Source organism: Equus asinus, chromosome X, assembly GCF_041296235.1.
Source record: "Equus asinus isolate D_3611 breed Donkey chromosome X, EquAss-T2T_v2, whole genome shotgun sequence".
NCBI lineage: Eukaryota > Metazoa > Chordata > Mammalia > Perissodactyla > Equidae > Equus > Equus asinus.
In genome coordinates this window covers 56,312,696-56,335,462 of record NC_091820.1, presented here as the reverse complement: position 1 = coordinate 56,335,462, position 22,767 = coordinate 56,312,696, and the positions used below count along the sequence as shown (strand labels likewise).

The 22,767-nt window shown below is 36.3% G+C and overlaps 1 protein-coding gene across 1 annotated transcript in view; it reads left to right on the top strand.

The window, feature by feature from the left end:
• Positions 1–22,767, top strand: part of TEX11 (testis expressed 11) — a 371,261-nt gene that overhangs the window by 46,195 nt on the left and 302,299 nt on the right. The window contains exon 8 of the mRNA XM_044764084.2: positions 9,974–10,054. Coding sequence (XP_044620019.1) covers positions 9,974–10,054 — 81 coding nt within the window. The remainder of the gene's footprint in view (positions 1–9,973; positions 10,055–22,767) is intronic.

The following is a 22,767-nucleotide window of genomic DNA, read 5'->3' as shown; positions in this document are numbered from 1 at the left end:
GTATGATTCTATTTATATTAAATTTCTAGAATAGGCAAATCCATATAGATAGAAAGTAGAGTATTGGTTGCCAGGGGCTGGGAGAAAAGGGTGATGGGAGTGGCTGCTAATGGGTTTTATTTTGGGATGATGAAAATGTTCTGGAATTAGATAGTGGTGATGGTTGCACAACCTTGTGAATATACTAAAACCCACTGAATTGTGCACCTTAAAGTAGTGAATTTTATGGTATGTGAATTATATCTCAAAAAAATAAATAAATAAAGCCCTGTGAATGAAGCTTTTCCATGGAGCTGCCAGACTGGTCAACTTTTGACAATTCTCTGGGAATGGGGCTTTCTTTGGCCCCTCCACACTCCTTCTGTCTCTTCCAGTGGCTGCTAAGCTGCTGTTTTTCCCAGCTAATATGGTTCCCAGTCTGCTGGTTGTCAGGGCTATTGCAGGGCTAGAGAGAGGGGCATAAAAATGGGCAATTTAAAATGCCACAAAGCTTGCTGTCTTACTGAGATTCTTTTATTCAACAAAAATCAGCTGATTTTCTTGAGTAAATACTTCTCAGATTGTTGCAAGCCCTTGTTTAATTTCCAGAGTTCTGAAAAGTTCATTTTGACAATTTTTGCAAGTGTTCTCATTGCTTTTCTGGACGAATGGAGTTTCAGAGGTCTTTAATCCAGCATTTTAGAAGTGATTCTTCTAAAATTGACTTTCGTATGTTGATCTGATACCCTTATCCTTGCTGAACTCACTTATTCTAGATTTTTTTTTGGTAAATTTCTTGGAGTTGTCTATATAGACTATTGTGTCATCCTCAGACAGGGTCAGTTTAATTCCTTTCCAATCTGTATACATTTTATTTCCTTTTCTAGCCTTATGGTGCTGGCTGGAACTTTCAATACTGTGTTGAATAAGAGTGCTGAGGATGAGTGATTTTTTTTGACACGTTATAATGGAATGTGTCAACCTTCGTATATCTACATAACTCAGTGAGCCAATGTCTTCCAAATTACCAGTTTGTGTTGATTTTGTAACAAAATTTTGTAACAAAATCATGCATGGGTAAACGATCTAAAGTATAAGATAGATCCATGGATTTTAATGTGAACAGGGTATGAAAAGTTCCATGGTGTGGTTCCAGAATTCACATTGCAATTTTGGTGTTGTATCAAAGAAGAATATCCACAATTGTCTGGAAAGATTATTTTCCAACTACATATATGTGTGAGACTAGATTTTCTTCATATACTTCAACCAAAAGAACATTACAATAGGTATAATGCAGAAGCAGATATGAGAATCCAGGTGTTCTATTAAACCAGACATTAATAGATTTGTAAAAATGTGGTACAATGGTACTCTTCTGCTAATTTTTTGGAAAATATAGTTAGTTTTCATAAAAATATGTTATTTATATTAACATATAATATTTACATTCATTTTTTAGTGAATAAATATTTTTTAAAATTTCAGTTTTCATTTCTAATATGGTAAATATTGGTAGCTGTCACCTGGATAGACAAAATCTCTTTGAGTCCTCAATAATTTTTAAGAGATATTGGGCTCCTGAGACCAAAAAGAATCAGCACTATTGGTATAAGATTGGTCTAGAGCTGTGATTCTCAAAGAGTCGTCCCCGGACCAGCAGTATCAATATCACCTGGGAACCTGTTAGAAATGCAATGCCACCCCACAGCCAGTGAATCAGAAATTCTGGAGGCAGAGCCTGACAATCCGTGGTTTAGCAAGACTTCCAGATGATTCTGTTTTATGCTAAAATTTGAGAACCATTAATATAGCATATTCTGTCAGGATGTCTGACAATGGGAAGAAGAAAAATTGAGTTGTAGCTACTGAGAGAAGCATGGTCAAAGGAAGGTTATTTTCAAAACAGAGTATATATGAACATGTTATAGGTAGAATATAAAAAGCCAGGGAGAAGAAGATTGGAGGAGTTGGATAAAAAGGAGGGGGATTAATTGATATACCAGAAGGAGTTGGAAATTAATCTGATCAACTGCGTATATAGAGGGGTAAATATTTATTTAGTGCCTGCTGTATAAGTCAATGCTCTGTGCATTAGAGATAAAATGATCAATAACATTAATATGTGGTACCTCTCTTATGGAGCTTAAGGTAAGTTTTGTGGGAGGTACAGATGTGTAAACAGATGCATTACAACAGGGTAATTGCTTTAAAAGAAATGTGAATGAAGTTCCACAGAAAAACAAAGGATGAGCAACTAACTATGCTGTGAAAATTAAGAAGATTGTTAATTTTTCCTGGTAAGGAAGTGGATAGATAGGGTAAGACAGATATTTTAAATTGCAGAAGAGAATTAGATATTGGATAAGGGAGCACATGAGTTTTTTAAAATTAAGATGGAAGGCAAAGTAATTTTGGGGAGGGGTATAGTAGGAGGATGTGGCATGTTATGGAACACTTGAAGCATATGAAAAAGGGCTTGAACATCTATGTGGGAAATGTCCTAAGGAAATCAATAAAGAAGGAAACTAGTTTTTATTGAGCATCCCCTATATGCTTGACATGGTACTAGGAGCTGTAACATTTTTGATTGCTTAGCTGAAGTGAGGGTCCAGTTGAAGGTAGCATAAATTTTTTAGTGGGTCCATTCAGTATAGTTTACTGTCTTTGGATTGATTGTGTTGTCATCATCACTTAGTAGTGTATTAGGTGATGTTCAGTCTAGCATTTAATTTCTTGAATAATGGTAATAGTCCAATGCTGTTGAGCAGTACTTCAGATCCAGCCTTGGAGCTTTTCTCTCTTCTAAGGAAGGGCAAACCTAAGTTCCTTGATCCATCAGTATAAGTTAAAATACTTTATAGATCTGCTAGGGTATGATTTAAGAAAAGTTTCCTCTCTTCACCAGCAATGAGTACCACATAAGAGCAAATAACCTCCTTTATTACAGTTCTTGGCACTGATGGTAGTTTTTTAAAAAAAATTTTCATTGAGTTAATGATAGGTTACAATCTTGTGAAATTTCAGTTGTACATTATTGTTTGTCAGTCGTGTTGTAGGTGCACCCCTTCACCCTTTGCGCCCACCCCCCACCCCCCCTTTCCCCTGGTAGCCACTAATCTGTTCTCTTTGTCTACATTTTTAAATTCCTCATATTGAGTGTAGTCATACAGTGATTGTCCTTCTCTATCCGGCTTATTTCACTTAACATAATTCCCTCAAGGTCCATCCATGTTGTTGCAAATGGGAAGATTTTGTTCTTTTTTACGGCTGAGTAGTATTCCATTGTATGTATGTATGTATATGTATATATATATACCACATCTTCTTTATCCAATCATCTGTTGATGGGCACTTAGGTTGCTTCCATGATCCTTTTAATACTGATGTCAAAGAGTGTACAGCCTACATTTTCCTATAGAAGCCTTATGGTTTCAGGTCTCACCTTTAGGTTTTTGATCCATTTTGAGTTTATTTTGATGAATGGTGAGAAAGAATGGTCAATTTTCATTCTTTTACATGTGGCTTTCCAGTTTTCCCAGCACCATTTGTTGAAAAGACTTTCTTTTCTCCATTGTATGCCCTCAGCTCCTTTGTCGAAGATAAGCTGTCCATAGATGTGTGGTTTTATTTCTGGGCTTTCAATGCTGTTCCATTGATCTGTGCACTTGTTTTTGTACCAGTAGCATGCTGTTTTGATTACTGTACCTTTGTAGGATGCTTTGAAGCCAGGGATTGTGATGCCTCCAGCTTTGTTCTTTTTTCTCAGGATTGCTTTAGCAATTTGGGGTCTTTTCTTGCCCCATATGAATTTTAGGATTCTTTGTTCTAATTCTGTAAAGAATGTTATTGGGATTCTGATTGGGATGGCGTTGAATTTGTAGATTGCTTTAGGTAGAATGGGCATTTTAATTATGTTTATTCTTCCAATCCATGTGCATGGAATGTCTTTCCATCTCTTTATGTCGTCATCCATTTCTTTCAGAAAAGCCTTGTAATTTTCGTTGTATAGGTCTTTAACTTCCTTAGTTAAACTCACCCTGAGATATTTTATTCTTTTTGTTGCGATTGTGAATGGTATTGTGTTCTTGAGTTCTTTTTCTGTTAGTTTGTTATTAGAGTATAGCAATGCTACTAATTTATGTAAGTTAATTTTATACCCTGCCACTTTGCTGCAGTTGCTGATTATTTCTAAAAGTTTCTGAATGGATTCTTTGGGGTTTTCTATATATAAGAGTGTGTCACCTGCAAACAGTGAGAGTTTCACTTCTTCCCTCCCTATTTGGATTCCTTTTATTCCTTTTTCCTGCCAAATTTCTCTGGCCAAAACCTCCAGTACTATGTTATATAAGAGTGGTGATAGAGGGCCTCTTTGTCTCGTTCCTGTTTTGAGGGGGATGGCACTCAGTTTTTGCCCATTGAGTATGATGTTGGCTGTGGGTCTGTCATATATGGCCTTTATTACGTTGAGGTGGTTTCCTTCTATCCCCCATTTTGTTCAGAGTTTTTATCATAAATGGCTGTTGGATCTTGTCAAATGCTTTCTCTGCATCTATTGAGATGATCATGTGGTCTTGTTTCCTCAATTTGTTCATGTGGTATATCACGTTGATTGATTTGCAGATGTTGAACCATCCTTGTGTCCCTGGTATGAATCCCACTTGATCACGATGTATGATCCTTTTGATGAATTGCTGAATTCAGGTTGCCAAAGTTTTGTTGAGAATTTTTGCATCTATGTTCATCAGTGATATTGTCCTGTGGTTCTCCTTTTTTGTGCTGTCCTTGTCAGGCTTTGGTATCAGCGTGACGTTGGCCTCATAGAATGTGTTAGGAAGTGTTCCATTCTCCCTAATTTTTTGGAATAACTTGAAAAAAATAGGTATTAAATCCTCTCTGAATGTTTGGTAGAATTCCCCAGGAAAGCCATCTGGTCCTGGGGTTTTATTCTTTGGGATGCTTTTGATTGCTGTTTCAATCTCTTTCCTTGTGATTGGTCTGTTCAAATTGTCTGCTTCTTCTTGACTAAGTTTTGGGAGATTGTAGGAGTCCAAGAGTTTATCCATTTCCTCTAGGTTATCCATTTTGTTGGCATATGGTTTTTCGTAGTATTCTCTTATAATCCATTGTATTTCTGCAGAGTCTGTTGTTATTTCTCCTTTTTCATTTCTGATTTGGTTTATTTGAGCTTTCTCTCTTTTCTTCTTTGTAAGTCTGGCTAGGGGTTTGTCAATTTTATTTATCTTCTCAAAGAACCACCTCTTTGTTTCGTTGACCCTTTCTACTGCCTTTTTTGTTTCAAAAGCATTTATTTCTGCTCTGATTTTTATTATTTCTCTCCTTCTGCTGACTTTGGGCTTTGTTTGTTCTTCTTTCTCTAACTCAGGTGTAGTTTGAGATTGCTTATTTGGGATTTTTCTTGTTTGTAAGATGTGTCTGTATTGCAATGAATTTCCCTCTTAATACAGCTTTTGCTGTATCCATATGAATTGGTATGGCATGTTATCATTTTCATTTGTCTCCAGGTATTTTTTTATTTCTTCTTTAATTTCTTCAATGATCCATTGCTTGTTCAATAGCATATTGTTTAGTCCCCACATCCTTGTGCCTTTCTCAGCTTTTTTCTTGTAATTAATTTCTAGCATTATAGCATTATGATCAGAGAAGATGCTTGTTAGGATTTCAATTTTTTAAAATTTGTAGAGGCTTGCCTTGTTTCCCAACATATGGTCTATCCTTGAGAATGTTCCATGTGCACTTGAGAAGAATCTGTATTCTGCTGTTTTTGGATGAAGTGTTCTATATATGTCTATTAAGTCCAATTGTTTTAGCTTTTCGTTTAGCTACAGTGTTTCCTTGTTGATTTTCTGTCTGGATGATCTGTCCGTTGATGTGAGTGGCATGTTGAGGTCCACTACTACTATTGTTGTGTTATTTTTGATATCTTCTTTTAGGTTTGTTTATAGTTGCTTTATGAACTTTGGTGCTCCTCTGTTGGGTGCATAGATATTTATAAGCATTATTTCTTCTTGATGAAGTGTCCCTTTGATCATTATATATTGGCCCTCTATGTCTCTCTTTACCTGCCTTATCTGGAAATCTGCTTTGTCTGGTATAAGTATTGCGACAACTGCTTTCTTTTGTTTGCTATTAGCTTGGAGTATTGTCTTCCACCCCTTCACTATGAGCCTGTGTTTGTCCTTGGGGCTGAGGTGTTTTTCCTGGAGGCAAGAAATTGTTGGATCTTGCTGTTTAATCCATCTTGTCACTCTGTGTCTTTTTATTGGAGAGTTCAATCCGTTTACCTTGAGGGTGATTATTGATTGATGAGGCCTTGATGCTGTCATTCTGGTTTTCCTCCATTTCCTTTGTTTCTCGTCCTGTGTGTATTAGCTTACTCATTGACTCCTGCAATTTCTTATGCTGGGTTTCTTAGCTTTTTCCTTATTTATGTTTCGTGTCTCTGTTCTGTTTTTCAGTTTGGTGGCTACCCTGAAGTTTGTATTCAGAATCTTGTGTATAACATAGTCCATTTTCTGGTGGTCTCTTACTTCCTTAGCCTAGACTGATTCAATCCCTTTCCTCCTCCCTTCCTCAATTATTATTTTCATCTCTTATTCCAACTTGTGTTGTGACTTTGTGGTTAGAGTGATAAGATTGTCTTTGCTTTGGTGATTTCCTTGCCTTTATCGTAATGCTGTAGTTGAATATTTGCTATCCTCTTCTGATTCTATCTATTTGTCTCCCTACCCTGTGTTTTGTGACCCCATTCTCCCTGTTTTTCTTTTTTTGGGTATGAGAGCCTTCTTGAGGATTTCTTGTAGTGTAGGTCTTTTGGCTGCAAAGTCCCTCAGCTTTTGTTTGTCTGGGAAAGATTTAATTTCTCCCTCATATCTGAAGGATATATTTGCTGGATAGAGTATTCTTGGCTGAAGATTTTTATCCTTTAAAGTTTTGAATATGTCATTCCAATCTCTCCTAGCTTGAAAGGTTTCTGTAGAGAAATCCACTGAAAGTCTGATAGGGGTTCCTTTGTAGGTTATTTTCTTCTGCCTTGCTGCCCTGAGTATTCTTTCTTTGGCATTCATTTTTGCCATTTTTACTACTATATGCCTTGTAGTAGGTCTTTTTCCATTGAGAAATCTAGGAGATCTGAAAGCTTCCTCCACACACATTTCTCCATCAATCCCTAGATGTGGGAAGTTCTCTTCTATTATTTCTTTGAGCACACTTTCTGCTCCATTTTGCTTTTCCTCGCCCTTGGGAATACCGATAATTCTTAAGTTGGATTTTCTCATTGAGTCAGCTCTTTCTCGGAGATTTTCTTCAGTTTTTTAAATTCTTACTTCTCTTTCTTCCTCTGTCTGGAGCCATTCAGCCTGTCTACCTTCGATTATGCTAATTTGCTCCTCTATGCTGTCTACACATGCATTCCGGGAATCCATATTCTGTTTTATCTGATCCATTGTGTTTTTAATCTCTAATACTTCTGATTGATTCTTCTTTATAGTTTCAATATCTTTTGTGAAGTAACTCCAGAACTCGTTGACTTGTTTCTCTATATTTACCTTTACCTCATTGAGTTTTTTGATGATAGCTTCTCTGAATTCATTGTCACTTAGTTTACCTATTTCTAAGTCCTCAGGACATAATTCTGTGTTTTTATTGTTTTCTTTTTGGTCTGGAGATTTTACAAATTGCTGGATGGTAGAGGAGCAGTTTTGCGCATGTTATTATGTGCTTGCAGTTACAGCCTGTCGCCACTAGATGGGGGTCGAGAACTGTGCATTCTGAGCCCTCCACCTTCAGCTGCGATGGCGACTGCACAGCATGTGTGGGAGGAGGAGGGGCACTTTCTCTTGCGCGCAGACCTGGATTCCGAGCAGCTCTGGCTCTCTGGTTTCCTGAGGCCCTGCCTTGATGGGGTCTCCCCATGCGAAAGCTTTACCCCATTAGAGGGTTTCCACTGCACTGGTGGTGGGCATCCTGGACGATCTTGCAGATGCATGGCACCTCCCCCGTGGCAGTGATCCCAGTCTTTAGGGGAGGGAGTGAAGTTCTCTCTTACCCTGTTCTAGTTCCTCCGAGGGCGGCTCCAGCCTCTCTGTCCTACGTCATTTGGCTGCTGTGTGTCTATGATGATCTCTGTGTTATTAGGATTTTTTGGTTGGAATTCGGTTGTAGTTTGGAGGGGAGAGAGTCCCAGGTGAGCTCAGTCCACCATGTCGCTGACCTCCTCCTGATGGTAGTTTTGACTGCTAAAATTGTTCACACTTTTGTATATTTCCTTACAGTTTGCAAAATGCCTTCATATCTTGTGATCTCATTTGATTCTTATAAGGTCAATTCCATGTGGTAGACATTACTATCCCTGTTTTACAATTAAGGAAATTGAGGCTCAAAGAGGTTGTGACTTGCATAAGTTCACTGAGCAAAGAAATGGAAAAGCTGGGAATCCAAAGCCCATAGTCTTTTCACCTCATCAGTATAGACTGGGCATCATCCAAAACCTAATGAATCAGAATCTCCAAGTGGTGGGACCTGGGCATGTGTTTTTCAAAAAGCTCCACAGGTGAGTTTGATGCTCACCAAACATTGCTACAGCACTACATCATGCTGCCTCTTCTTCAAGACTTCTTTTACTTGAGTTCTGTGTCCTTTGGGTTTGAAATATTGACTCCTGGCCCCAAAAGATGAATACATTTTCAAAACTAGCTGGAATTATTGGAGTTATGATTTCCTCTAAGATAAAATCTGATTAATGATTGATGCTTTATAGATTCTTTGAGCATATTAAAGGCTTATATTGTTTTGTATGTCATAAGAAAGAAATCATCATTTTCTGCTATGGGGTTTGTCACTCAGCATTTCTCTTTTATAATAAGATTTTCTCCACCTTGTATAATGAATCAATCAGCAAGTATTCATGAAACACTTATTCGTATAGGTGGGAATATTATTTTGTAATCTCTACAGATAATTTGTGATTTGGCTTATTGAGGCTCTTATGTTTACAATTTATTTTCCCCTTTTACAAAATCTAGCATTAAAGCCTTAAAAGAAGGTATCTGTTCAGCAACATGTCTAGTTTAATATTCAGCAGATAGATAGAGGAGAAAACTAAAGAGAAGCCGGCTTCTTATATTCTTCATCTTTTCTTCTTTCTATTCAATTCTTTCCTTATCCGAAGCACAAGAATATTTGATACTGCATAAGGAAGAGAAAAGAAAATAGCAAATGTGGGGATATGTTACCCCTACAAAATACTTTATAAGATTATTTTCTTGTATATGTCCATTTTTTTATAATATGCCTTGTCATCTAAATTCTTAAATGACTGTAACAAGCCTCTTCTACAAGTGCCCAAGTAATGTGTGATTGATGTTTTTGTTCATATGAGGGTGTTCAGTCATAGAATGATAGAGCTGAAGGGAATCTTAGAGGTAATGTACTACAGTGTCCTCATTTTATACATGAGGAAACTGAAGCCATGAGAGCGTAAGGTTCCAGGTTATACATAATAAATATCAGAGTGGCTCTTCTGGCTCCAAGATGGGATTGCAGTAAGCTGCCTTTCACAGCAGATGTTCAGAGCACTTCAGACTGTGAGGTTATTGTGAGCCTGTTTTAGGACGAAAGACTGCTCTTTAACATAAAAAATTTTCTCTAATGTGGAGGTAAGTACAAGAGCTATTCAAGCTAAGGAAACGTCTATTTGATGTGGCATTATATGGTTGTACACCAGTTTCAGCATTTCCAGAAAAAGTGACTCCCAGTTATTTGGTATCAACTCTGTGTTACCCAAGATACCATTTATTTCTCTGTGTTTTGAGCTGGCTATTATGTTTAGCTAGACCAACTAGTGTTGCTAAAATGTTTGGAAAACAAATTAAGGTTTTTTAATACCAGTTAAAAATATGTTAAAATTTACTTATAGACAAATAGCTTATTATTTCATTTTAACCAATTATTGACTTTTTTTTCACTTTCCCAGGCAGTTGCTCAAGGGGATTTTCAAAGAGCGTCTGCATGTGTACTGCGCTGTAAAGATGTGTTGATGAGGGTCCCCAAAAAGGTGAGCAAAGTCTCTGCATTTATTCTTCAAGAGTTTGAAAATATGCTGTATCAAGTTCTAAAAAGAATCATTACTACTTCATGCAACCCTTTAGAGACTGTATTTGATCTTTGAAATCTTACTTAGCTGATCTTTGAAATACTTTGCTTCCTTTGTTTTTTACTAGAAAGGGTGAGCTCTTAAAATTTCTTTGCTTTCCTTTTTATTGTTAAACCATTTTGATATATCTCCTCCATATTTCATGCTATGTGACAAAAGAAAGCAAAAATGAGTTTATTTTCCTGCTGACAAAGTTGACAGCAGTTAATCATATCACTGCCATAGTATTTTTCTCTGTTGGGATTTGGAGGTGTGAGAGATTTGATAGGATAAATAAAGCCTTCTTCCACCACTGGATCTCATCAAAATTCCAGTTAAAAAAAATTCTTTATTTTTCTACCCTATGTCCCTCCCTTTTCCATTCCTTCTCCCCTGTTTCAGTGTCTGTGCCTCCTTCAGTCTTTACTATCACAGAGGGAATTCATAACAAAGATATATTTGGATGTTAGGGAGAATGTTCCCAGGGCTCCATAAGTTGTGCCTACTTGTGAGATTGGTCTTGCTTTCCCCCCAAATTCTGTGTTATAATGTAGAGCTTAATTCGGTAAATATTTATATTGCCAATTATATGCTAGGGACTCTTCTAGACTTTAAAATTTTATCAAGCAGTTTCATATTTACAGAAATATTACTAGAGTAGGACAAAGAACTCCTGTATACCCTTTGCCCAGAGACCCCGTTCAAGTTTCTCAATACTATTCTTTATGCAAAATGCATTCAAGATCTAGGACTGCACCTACTCTCTAGTCTCTTTCAATCTGGAACACTTCCTTACTGTTGCCTTGACTTTCATGACCTTGGCAATTTTCAAGATAATAGGCCAGTCATTTTGTAGAACATGATAATTTGGTTTTTTTAAATTAAAAAAATTTCATTGAGATGTAATTGACATATAACTGTGTAATTTTGAGATGTATCGTGTTGGTTTGATATATTTATATATTGCAATATGATTATTACAGTAGCGTTAGCTAACACCTTTATCGTGTCACATAGTTATCATGTCACATAGTTATCATTTCTTTTTTGTGTTGAGAGCAGTTAAGATCTAGTTTCCAAGCAATTTTGGAATTTATAATACAGTATTGTTGACTATAATCACTATGTTGTGCATTAGCTCTCCAGAACTTATTTATCTACTAGTTGCAAATTTGTACTCTCAAACAACGTCTCCCCAGTTCCTCCACCCTTAATTTGGTTTTGTTTAGAGTTTCCTCATGATTAGACCAGGTTATGAATTTGGGGCCAGAAAATCACAGAAGTGATTCTATGTTCTCCTCGTGACTTCCTATTGGGTGGCATGCAGGATTGATTTTTCTATTATTGGTGGTGCTAACTTTGATCTCTTGATTAAAATGGTGTCTTTTAGGTTTCTCCACTGTAAACATATATATTTTTTCCCTTTGTTATTCATAGGTATTTCATGGGGTGATACTTTGAGACTATGTAAAATCTAATTTCTCATCCCACTTTCACCATCTGTTGGTATTTCTTGCCTAAATTAGTACTATGATGGTTGACAACTGGCTATTTTTCCAATTCCATCCTTCTTTTCATTTTTATTAGTTGATATTCTATTATAAGAAATTTTACTGTGGTAAAATATATATAACATAAAATTTGCCATTTTAACCATGTTTAAGTGTACAATTCATTGGCATTAAGTACATTCAAAATGTTGTACAACCCTCACCATTATCAATTTCCAAAATGTTTCATCACTCCAAATAAAAACTCTATACTCATTGCACAATAACTCCCTATTGCCCCCTCCCTATAGCCCCTGGTAATCTTCTAATCTACTTTCTGTCTATGAATTTGCCTGTTCTAGATATTCTATATAAGTGGAATCATACAATATTTAGCCTTTTGTGTCTGGCTTATTTCATTTAGCATTAATATTTTCCAGGTTCATCCACATTGCAGCATGTATCAGAACTGTATTCCTTTCTATGACTGAATAATATTTCATTGTATGTGTATACCACATTTTGTTTATCTATTCATCATTTGATAGATACTTGGATTGTTTCCTCCTTTTGGCTACTGTGAATAGTGCTGCTATGAACATTGATGTACAAGTATCTATTTGAATCCCTGTTTTTAGTTCTTTTGGATCTATAGGACCAGAATTGGTGGGTGGTATGGTGATTCTATGTTTAGCTTTTTGAAGAACCACCGAACTGTTTTCCATTGTGGCTGCACCATTTTATATTCCCACCAGCAATGTATGAGTGTTCCAGTTTCTCTACATCCTCACCAACACTTTTTATTTTCTGTTTTTTTAAATTATTATAACCATCATACTGGGTATGATGTGGTTTCTCATTATGCTTTTGGTTTGTATTTCCCTGATAACTAATGATATTGAGCATCTTTGCATGTACTTATTGGCCATTTCTATATCTTCTTTGGGGAAATGTTTTTAAAGTCCTTTGTCTATTTTTTTTTTATTGAGGTAACATTGGTTTAGAACATTATATAAATTTCAGGTGTACATCGTTATATTTTGATTTCTTTGTAGATTACATCATGTTCGTCATGCAAAGACTAATTACCATCCATCAACATACACATGTGTGAATCACTCTTGGCCCTCCTCCCTCCTCCCTTCCCCTCTGGTAACCACCAATCCAATCTCTGTCTCTGTGTATTTGTTTGTTGTTGTGTTTATCTTCTCTTCATGAGTGAAATCATACGGTATTTGACTTTCTCTCTCTGACTCATTTTGCTTAGCATAATACCTTCAAGGTCCATCCATGTTGTCACAAATGGCCAGATTTCATCAATTCTTATGGCTGAATAGTATTCCATTGTGTATATATACCACATCTTCTGTATCCCTTCGTCCCTTGATGGGCACCTAGGTTGCTCCCAAGTCTTGGCTATTGTGAATAATGCTGCAATGAACATAGGGGTGCATTTATCTTTACAAATTCATGTTTTCATGTTCTTTGGAGAAATACCCAGCAGTGGAATAGCTAGACCGTATGGTAGTTCTATTCTTAATTTTCTGAGGAATCTCCATACTGTTTTCCATAGTGACTGCACCTGTTTGTACTCCTACCAACAGTGTGTAAGAGTTAGCTTTTCTCCACATCCTCTCCAACACTTATTTGTTTTTAATTATAGCCATTCTGACTGGTGTGAGGTGATATCTCATTGTAGTTTTGCTTTACATTTCCCTAATAATTAGTGATGTTGAACATCTTTTCATGTGCCTGTTGGCGATCTGTATATCTTCTTTGGAAAATGTCTGTTCAGGTCTTTTGCCCATTTTAATTGAGTTGTTTGTTTTTTGTTGTTGAGTTGTGTGAGTTCTTTATATATTTTGGAGATTAACCCCTTGTCAGATATATGGTATGCAAATATTTTCTCCCAGTTTGTGGATTGTCTTTTTGTTTTGTTCCTGGTTTCCTTTGCCTTGCAGAGGCTGTTTAGTCTGATGTAGTCCCATTTGTTTATTTTTTCTTTTGTTCCCCTTGCCTGAGTAGAAATGGTATTCAAAAAGATACTGCTACGACTGATGTCGTACTGAGTGTACTATGTATATTTTATTCTAGGAGTTTTATGGTTTCACATCTTACCTTCAAGTCTTTAATCCATTTTGAGTTAGTTTTTCTGTATGGCATAAGATAATGGTTTACTTGCATTCTTTTGCATGTGACTATCCAGTCTTCCCAACACCATTTACTGAAGATACTTTCCTTTCTCCATTTTATGTTCTTGGCTCTCTTGTCAAAAATTAGCTGTTCATAGATGTGTGGGTTTATTTCTGAGCTCTCGATTCTGGCTGTTTTTCTGTGAGTACCATGCTGTTTTGATTACTAGAGCTTTGCAGTATGTTTTGAAGTCAGGGATTTTGATGCCTCCAGCTTTGTTCTTTTTTCTCATGACTGCTTTAACTATTTGGGGTCTTTTGTTCCATATAAATTTTAGGATTCTTTCTTTTTCAGTATGCTTTTTGGTTAGGAAGATTTTCCCTGAACTGACATTCATTGCCAATCTTTCCTCTTTTTTTTCCCCGCCCCAAAGCCCAAGTAGATAGTTGTGTATCCTAGTTGTAGGTCATTCTAGATCTTCTGTGTGGGATGCCACCTACACACTGCATGCTTGATGAAGCAGTGTGTAGGTGCACGCCCAGGATGCGAACTGACGAACCCAAGGCCACTGAAGCAGAGTGTGCAAACTTAGCCACTTGGTCACGGGGCTGGCCCCCAAATTTTAGGATTCTTTGTTCTATTACCGTGAATAGTGTTGCTGGGATTCTGATTGACATTGCATTGAATCTGTAGATTGCTTTAGGTAATATGGACATTTTAAGTATGTTTGTTTTTCCAATCCATGTGCATGGAATATCTTTCTATTTCTCTATGTCATCTTTGATTTCTTTCGATAATGTCTTATAGTTTTCAGTGTGTAGGTTTTTCACCTCCTTGGTTAAATTTATTCCTAGATATTGTATTCTTTTTGTTGCAATTATAAATGGGATTGTATTCTTGAGTTCTCTTTGTACTAGTTTGTTATTACAGTATAGATATGCAACTGATTGTTGTAAGTTGATTTTGTACCCTGCAACTTTGCTGTAGTTGTTGATTATTTCTAATAGTTTTATGATGTATTCTTTAGGGTTTTCTATATATAGAATCATGTCATCTGCAAACAGCAAGTGTTTCACTTCTTCCTTTCCAATTTTGACACCTCTTATGTCTTTTTCTGGCCTAATTGCTCTGGCCAAAACTTCCAGTACTATATTGAGTAAGAGTAGTGAGAGTGGGCGTCCTTGTTTTCTTCCTGTTCTTGATGGGATAGTTTTCAGTTTTTCACCATTGAATATGATGTTAGCTGTGGGTTTGTCATATATGACCTTTATTATGTTGAGGTACTTTTCTTCTATACCCATTTTATTCAGAGTTTTTATCATAAATGGATGCTATATCTTGTCAAATGCTTTCTCTGCATCTACTGAGATGATTATGTGAGTTTCATTCTTCATTTTGTTAATGTGGTGTATCACATGGATTAATTTGCAGATGTTGAACCATCCCTGCATCCCTGGAATAAATCCAATTTGATCATGGTGTATGGTCTTTTTAATGTATTGTATTCAATTTGCTAGTATTTTGTTGAAGATTTTGCATCGATGTTCCTCAGTAATGGCCTGTAATTTTCTTTTTTTGTGTTGTCCTTTTCTGGTTTTGGTGTCAGGGTAATGTTGGCCTTGGAGAATGAGTTAGGAGGCATCCGCTCTTCTTCAATTTTTTGGAAGAGTTTGAAAAGGATAGGTATTAAGTATTCTTTGCATGTTTGGTAGAATTCACCATGGAAGCCGTCTGGGCCTGGGCTTTTATTTTTTGGGGGTTTTTGATTACTGTTTCAATCTCCTTACAGGTGATTGGTCTATTCAAATTCTCTGTTTCTTCTTGATTCAGTTTTGGAAGGTTGTATGATTCTAAGAATTTTTTTTAAACGTTTTTATTTTCTCCCCAAAGCCCCCCGGTACATAGTTGTATATTTTTTTAAATTGTGGGTCCTTCTAGTTGTGGCATGTGGGATGTCGCTTCAGCATGGCCTGATGAATGGTGCCATGTCCGTGCCCAGGATCCAAAGTGGCGCAACCTTGGGCCACCGAGGCGGAGTGTGCGAACTTAACCACTCGGCCACAGGGACAGCCCCTGATTCTAAGAATTTATCCATTTCTTGTAGATTATCCAATTCTCTGATGTATAGCTTTTCATAGTATTCTCTTATAATCTTTTGTATTTTTGAGGTGCCCGTTGTAATTTCTTCTCTTTAATTTCTGATTTTATGTATTTGAGACTTCTTTTTTTCTTGGGAAGTGTAGCTAAAGGTTTGTCAATTTTGTTTATCTTTTCAAAGAACCAGCTCCTCGTTTCATCAATTTTTTTCTATTTTTTAAATCTCTATTTCCTTTATTTCTGCTCTGATTTTTATTATTTCCTTCCTTATATTGACTTTGGGCTTTGTTTGTTCTTCTTTTCTTCAGTTCCTTTAGCTGCACTGTTAGATGATTTGTTTGCGATTTTTCTTGTTTGTTGATATAGGCCTGTATTGCTATAAGCTTCCCTCTTAGGACTGCTTTTGCTCTATACCATAAATTTTGGCATGTCATATTTTCATTTTCATTTGTCTCCAGGGATTTTTGAAATTTATCCTTTGATTTCTTCCTTGACCCAATTGTTGTTCAGTAGCATTTTGTTTAATCTCCACATATTTGTGGCTCTCCAATTTTCTTCCTGTAGTTGATTTGTAGTTTCATACCATTGTAGTCAGAAAAGATGCTTGGTATTGTTTCAGTCTTCTTAAATTTAGTGAGACTTGTTTTGTGGCCTAATATGTGATCTATCCTGGAGAATGTTCCACATGCATTTGAAAAGAATATGTCTTCTGTGGTTCTTGGATGGAATGTTCTGTATATATCAACTAAGTCCATCTGGTCTAATTTGTCATTTAAGGCCAGTGTTCCCTTGTTAATCTTCTGTTTGGATGATCTATCCATTTGTGTAAGTGGAGTGTTAAAGTCCCCTAGGATTATTGTGTTGCTATTTTTCCTTTTATGTCTGTTAATAATTGCTTTATATATTTAGGTTGGGTGCATAGATATTTACAAGTGTTTTATTATGTCATTGGATTGTTCCCTTTATCATTTTGTAGTGCCCTTCTTTGACTCTTGTTACAGTTTTTGTTTTAAAGTCTATTTTGTCTGATATAAGTATTGCTACCCCAGCTTTCTTTTTATTGCCCTTTGCATGGAGTATCATTTTCCATGTCTTCACTTTCAGTTTGTGAGTGTTTTTAGGTCTGAAGTGTGTCTCTTGTATGCAGTGTACATATGGGTCTTGTTTTATTTTTTATCAATTCAGCCACTGTGTTTCTTTTGATTGCAACATTTAGTCCATTGACATTTAAAGTAGCTATTGATAAGTATGTAGTTGTTGCCATTTTGTTCCTTTTTTTCTGGGTGTTTTAGTAGTACTTCTCTGTTCCTTTCTTCTTCTCTTGCTCTCTTCCCTTGTGGTTTGATGGGTTTCTTTAGTGTTATGTTTGGGTTCCTTTCTCCTAATTTTTTTGTGTATTTATTATAGATTTCTGGTTTGTGATTACCATGAGGTTCATATATAATAACCTACGTATATAGCAATCTATATGAAGTTGATGATCTCTTAAGTTTGACCTCTTGCTAAAAGCTTTATTCTTTTCCTCCCCTCCTCCCACATTTTATGTTTTTGGTATCATATTTAAACCTCTTTTTTGTGCATGTGTATCTGTTACCATCTTATCATGGAAATAGATAATTTTAGTACTTTTGTCTTTTGACCTTCATATTAGCTTCATAGGTGGTTGATATGCTACCTTTACTACATATTTACCTTTCCCACTGATTTTTTTGGTTTTTTTTGTTTGATTTTTTGATAATTTTCTTATTCCTATTTATGGTCTTGTCTTTTCCACTTAAATAAGTCCCTTTAGAATTTCTTGTAAGGCTGGTTTCTTGGTGATAAATTCCTTTAGTTTTTGCTTGTCTGGAAGACTCTTTACCTCTCCTTCTATTCTGAATGATAACCCTGCTAGGTTGAGTATTCTTGGCTGTAGGTTTTTCTCTTTCAGCTCTTTAAATATATCATGCCACTCTCTTCTAGCCTATAAAGTTTCTGCTCAGAAGGCCGCTGATCACCTTATGGGGTCTCCTTTGTATGTTACTTGTTGCCTTTCTCTTGCAGCTTTTAGGATTCTCTCTTTATCTTTAATTCTCGACATTTTAATTATAATGTGTCTTGGTGTGGGCCTCTTTGGGTTTATCTTCTTTGGTGTTCTCTGTGCTTCCTGTACCTGGAATTCTGTTTCCTTCCTTAGGGTAGGAAAATTGTCAGCTATTATTTCTTCAAAAAATTCTCTGCCTCTTTGTCTTTCTCTTCTCTTTCTTGGACACCTATAATACGGATGTTAGTGCACTTGATATTGTCTCAGAGGTCCCTTAGACTGTCCTCGTTCATGTTTTCTTTTTTTGGTTTGCAATTTTTAAATTTTATTTTATTTAGGTCACATTGGCTTACAACATTGTATAAATTTCAGGTCTCCATCACTATATTTCAGTTTCTATATAGACTGAGTCGTTTTCGTCACCAACAGTCCAGTTTTTATCCATCACCATACATATGGGCCCCTTTACCTCTCCCCCTCCCCCAGCCTTATTCTCCTCTGGTAATCACTAATCTGTTATCCTTATTAATGTCTTTGTTTATCTTCCATATATGAGTGAAATCATACGGTATTTATCTTTCTCTAACTTATTTCGCTTAGCATAATACCCTCAAGGGCCATCCATGTTGTCACAAATGGAACCATTTTGTCTTTTTTATGGCTGAGTAGTATTCCATTGTATATATGTACACCATATCTTCATCCATTCATCTGTTGATGGATACTTGGGTTGCTTCCATGTCTTGGATATTGTGAATAATGCTGTGATGAACATAGGGGTGCACATATGTTTTTGAATTATTGATTTCAAGTTCTTTGGATAAATACCCAATAGGAAAATAGCTGAGTCATATTATATTTCTATTTTTAGTTTCTGGAGAAATCTCCATACTGTTTTCCATAGTGACTGCCCCAGTTTGCAATCCCAGCAGTGTATGAGAGTTCCCTTTTCTCCATATACTCTCTGATACTTGTTATTTCTTGCCTTATTATAGCCATTCTGAAGGGCATGAGATGATATCTCATTGTAGTTTTGATTTGTATTTACCTAATAGTTAGTGGTGTTGGGCATCTTTTCATATGCCTGTTGGCCATCTGTATATCTTTGGAGAAATGTCTGTTCGTATCCTCTGCCCATTTTTTGATCAGGTTGTTCACTTTTTTGCCGTTGGGGTGCAAATTGTTATCTGCATTTCAGGTTATCTCATTAGGATAGATTCCAAGAAGTAGAATAATTGGGTCAAAGGATAAGCATCATTTTAAGATTTTTTTCAAGTTAATTTTTATTGACTTAATGATAGTTTACAATCTTGTGAAATTCCAGTTGTACATTATTGCTTGTCAGTCGTGTTGTAGGTGCACCCCTTCACCCTTTGTGCCCACCCCCCACCCCCCCTTTCCCCTGGTAGCCACTAATCTGTTCTCTTTGTCTACATGTTTAAATTCCTTATATGGGTGGAATCATACAGAGATTGTCCTTCTCTATCTGGCTTATTACACTTAACAAAATTCCCTCAAGGTCCATCCATGTTGTTGCAAATGGGACGATTTTATTCTTTTTTACGGCTGAGTAGTATTCCATTGTGTATATATACCATATCTTCTTTATCCAATCATCTGTTAATGGGCACTTAGGTTGCTTCCACATCTTGGCTATTGTAAACAATGCTGCAATGAACATTGGGGTGCATGGGACTTTTGGAATTGCTGACTTGAAGCTCTTTGGGTAGATGCCCAGTAGTGGGATGGCTGGGTCATATGGTATTTTTATTTTTAATATTTTGAGAAATCTCCATACAGTTTTCCATAGTGGCTGCACCAGTTTGCATTCCCACCAGCAGTGTATGAGCGTTCCTTTTTCTCCGCAACCTCTCCAACATTTGCTACTTTTTGTTTTGGTTATTTTTGTCATTCTAATGGGTGTAAGGTGATATGTTAGTGTAGTTTTGATTTGAATTTCCTTGATGATCAGTGATGATGAACATCTTTTCATATGCCTATTGGCCACCCATATATCTTCTTTGGAGAAATGTCTGTACATGTCTCCTGCCCATGTTTTGATTGGGTTGTTTCATTTTTTGTTGTTGAGTTGTGTGAGTTCTTTATATATTATGGATATTAAGCCTTTGTCAGATGTATGACTTGCAAATACTTTTTCCCCAGTTAGTGGGTTGTTTTTTTGTTTCAATCCTGTTTTCCCTTGCCTTGAAGAAGCTCTTTAGTCTGATGAAATCCCATTTGTTTATTCTTTCTATTGTTTCCCTTGTCTGAGAAGACATGGTGTCCAAAAAGATCCTTTTAATACTGATGTCAAAGAGTGTACAGCCTACATTTTCTTCTAGAAGCCTTACGGTTTCACATCTTACCTTTAGGTCCTTGATACATTGAGAGTTTATTTTTATGAATGGTGAAAAAGAACAGTCAATTTTCATTCATTTACATGTGGCTTTCAAAGTTTTCCCAGCACCATTTGTTGAAGAGACTTTCTTTTCTCCATTGTGTGCCCTCAGCTCCTTTGTCGAAGATAAGCTGTCCATACATGTGTGGTTTTATTTCTGGGCTTTCAATTCTGTTCCATTGATCTGTGCACTTGTTTTTGTACCAGTAGCATGCTGTTTTGATTACTGTACCTTTGTAGGATGTTTTGAAGTCAGGGATTGTGATGCCTCCAGCTTTGTTCTTTTTTCTCAGGATTGCTTTAGCAATTTGGGGTCTTTTGTTGCCCCATATGAATTTTAGGATTCTTTGTTCTAATTCTGTAAAGAATGTCATTGGGATTCTGATTGGGATGGCGTTGAATCTGTAGATTGCTTTAGGTAGAATGGGCATTTTAATTATGTTTATTCTTCCAATCCATGTGCATGGAATGTCTTTCCATCTCTTTATGTCGTCATCCATTTCTTTCAGAAAAGCCTTGTAATTTTCGTTGTATAGGCCTTTCACTTCCTTAGTTAATTTCATCCTGAAGTATATTATTCTTTTTGTTGTGATTGTGAATGGTATTGTGTTCTTGAGTTCTTTTTCTGTTAGTTTGTTATTAGAGTATAGCAATGCTACTAATTTATGTAAGTTGATTTTATACCCTGCCACTTTGCTGCAGTTGCTGATTATTTCTAAAAGTTTCTGAATGGATTCTTTGGGGTTTTCTATATATAAGAGTGTGTCACCTGCAAACAGTGAGAGTTTCACTTCTTCCCTCCCTATTTGGATTCCTTTTATTCCTTTTTCCTGCCAAATTTCTCTGGCCAAAACCTCCAGTACTATGTTATATAAGAGTGGTGATAGAGGGCCTCTTTGTCTCGTTCCTGTTTTGAGGGGGATGGCACTCAGTTTTTGCCCATTGAGTATGATGTTGGCTGTGGGTCTGTCATATATGGCCTTTATTACGTTGAGGTGGTTTCCTTCTATCCCCCATTTTGTTCAGAGTTTTTATCATAAATGGCTGTTGGATCTTGTCAAATGCTTTCTCTGCATCTATTGAGATGATCATGTGGTCTTGTTTCCTCAATTTGTTCATGTGGTATATCACGTTGATTGATTTGCAGATGTTGAACCATCCTTGTGTCCCTGGTATGAATCCCACTTGATCACGATGTATGATCCTTTTGATGAATTGCTGAATTCAGGTTGCCAAAGTTTTGTTGAGAATTTTTGCATCTATGTTCATCAGTGATATTGTCCTGTGGTTCTCCTTTTTTGTGCTGTCCTTGTCAGGCTTTGGTATCAGCGTGACGTTGGCCTCATAGAATGTGTTAGGAAGTGTTCCATTCTCCCTAATTTTTTGGAATAACTTGAAAAAAATAGGTATTAAATCCTCTCTGAATGTTTGGTAGAATTCCCCAGGAAAGCCATCTGGTCCTGGGGTTTTATTCTTTGGGATGCTTTTGATTGCTGTTTCAATCTCTTTCCTTGTGATTGGTCTGTTCAAATTGTCTGCTTCTTCTTGACTAAGTTTTGGGAGATTGTAGGAGTCCAAGAGTTTATCCATTTCCTCTAGGTTATCCATTTTGTTGGCATATGGTTTTTCGTAGTATTCTCTTATAATCCATTGTATTTCTGCAGAGTCTGTTGTTATTTCTCCTTTTTCATTTCTGATTTGGTTTATTTGAGCTTTCTCTCTTTTCTTCTTTGTAAGTCTGGCTAGGGGTTTGTCAATTTTATTTATCTTCTCAAAGAACCACCTCTTTGTTTCGTTGACCCTTTCTACTGCCTTTTTTGTTTCAAAAGCATTTATTTCTGCTCTGATTTTTATTATTTCTCTCCTTCTGCTGACTTTGGGCTTTGTTTGTTCTTCTTTCTCTAACTCAGGTGTAGTTTGAGATTGCTTATTTGGGATTTTTCTTGTTTGTAAGATGTGTCTGTATTGCAATGAATTTCCCTCTTAATACAGCTTTTGCTGTATCCATATGAATTGGTATGGCATGTTATCATTTTCATTTGTCTCCAGGTATTTTTATTTCTTCTTTAATTTCTTCAATGATCCATTGCTTGTTCAATAGCATATTGTTTAGTCCCCACATCCTTGTGCCTTTCTCAGCTTTTTTCTTGTAATTAATTTCTAGCATTATAGCATTATGATCAGAGAAGATGCTTGTTAGGATTTCAATTTTTTAAAATTTGTAGAGGCTTGCCTTGTTTCCCAACATATGGTCTATCCTTGAGAATGTTCCATGTGCACTTGAGAAGAATCTGTATTCTGCTGTTTTTGGATGAAGTGTTCTATATATGTCTATTAAGTCCAATTGTTTTAGCTTTTCGTTTAGCTACAGTGTTTCCTTGTTGATTTTCTGTCTGGATGATCTGTCCGTTGATGTGAGTGGCATGTTGAGGTCCACTACTACTATTGTTGTGTTATTTTTGATATCTTCTTTTAGGTTTGTTTATAGTTGCTT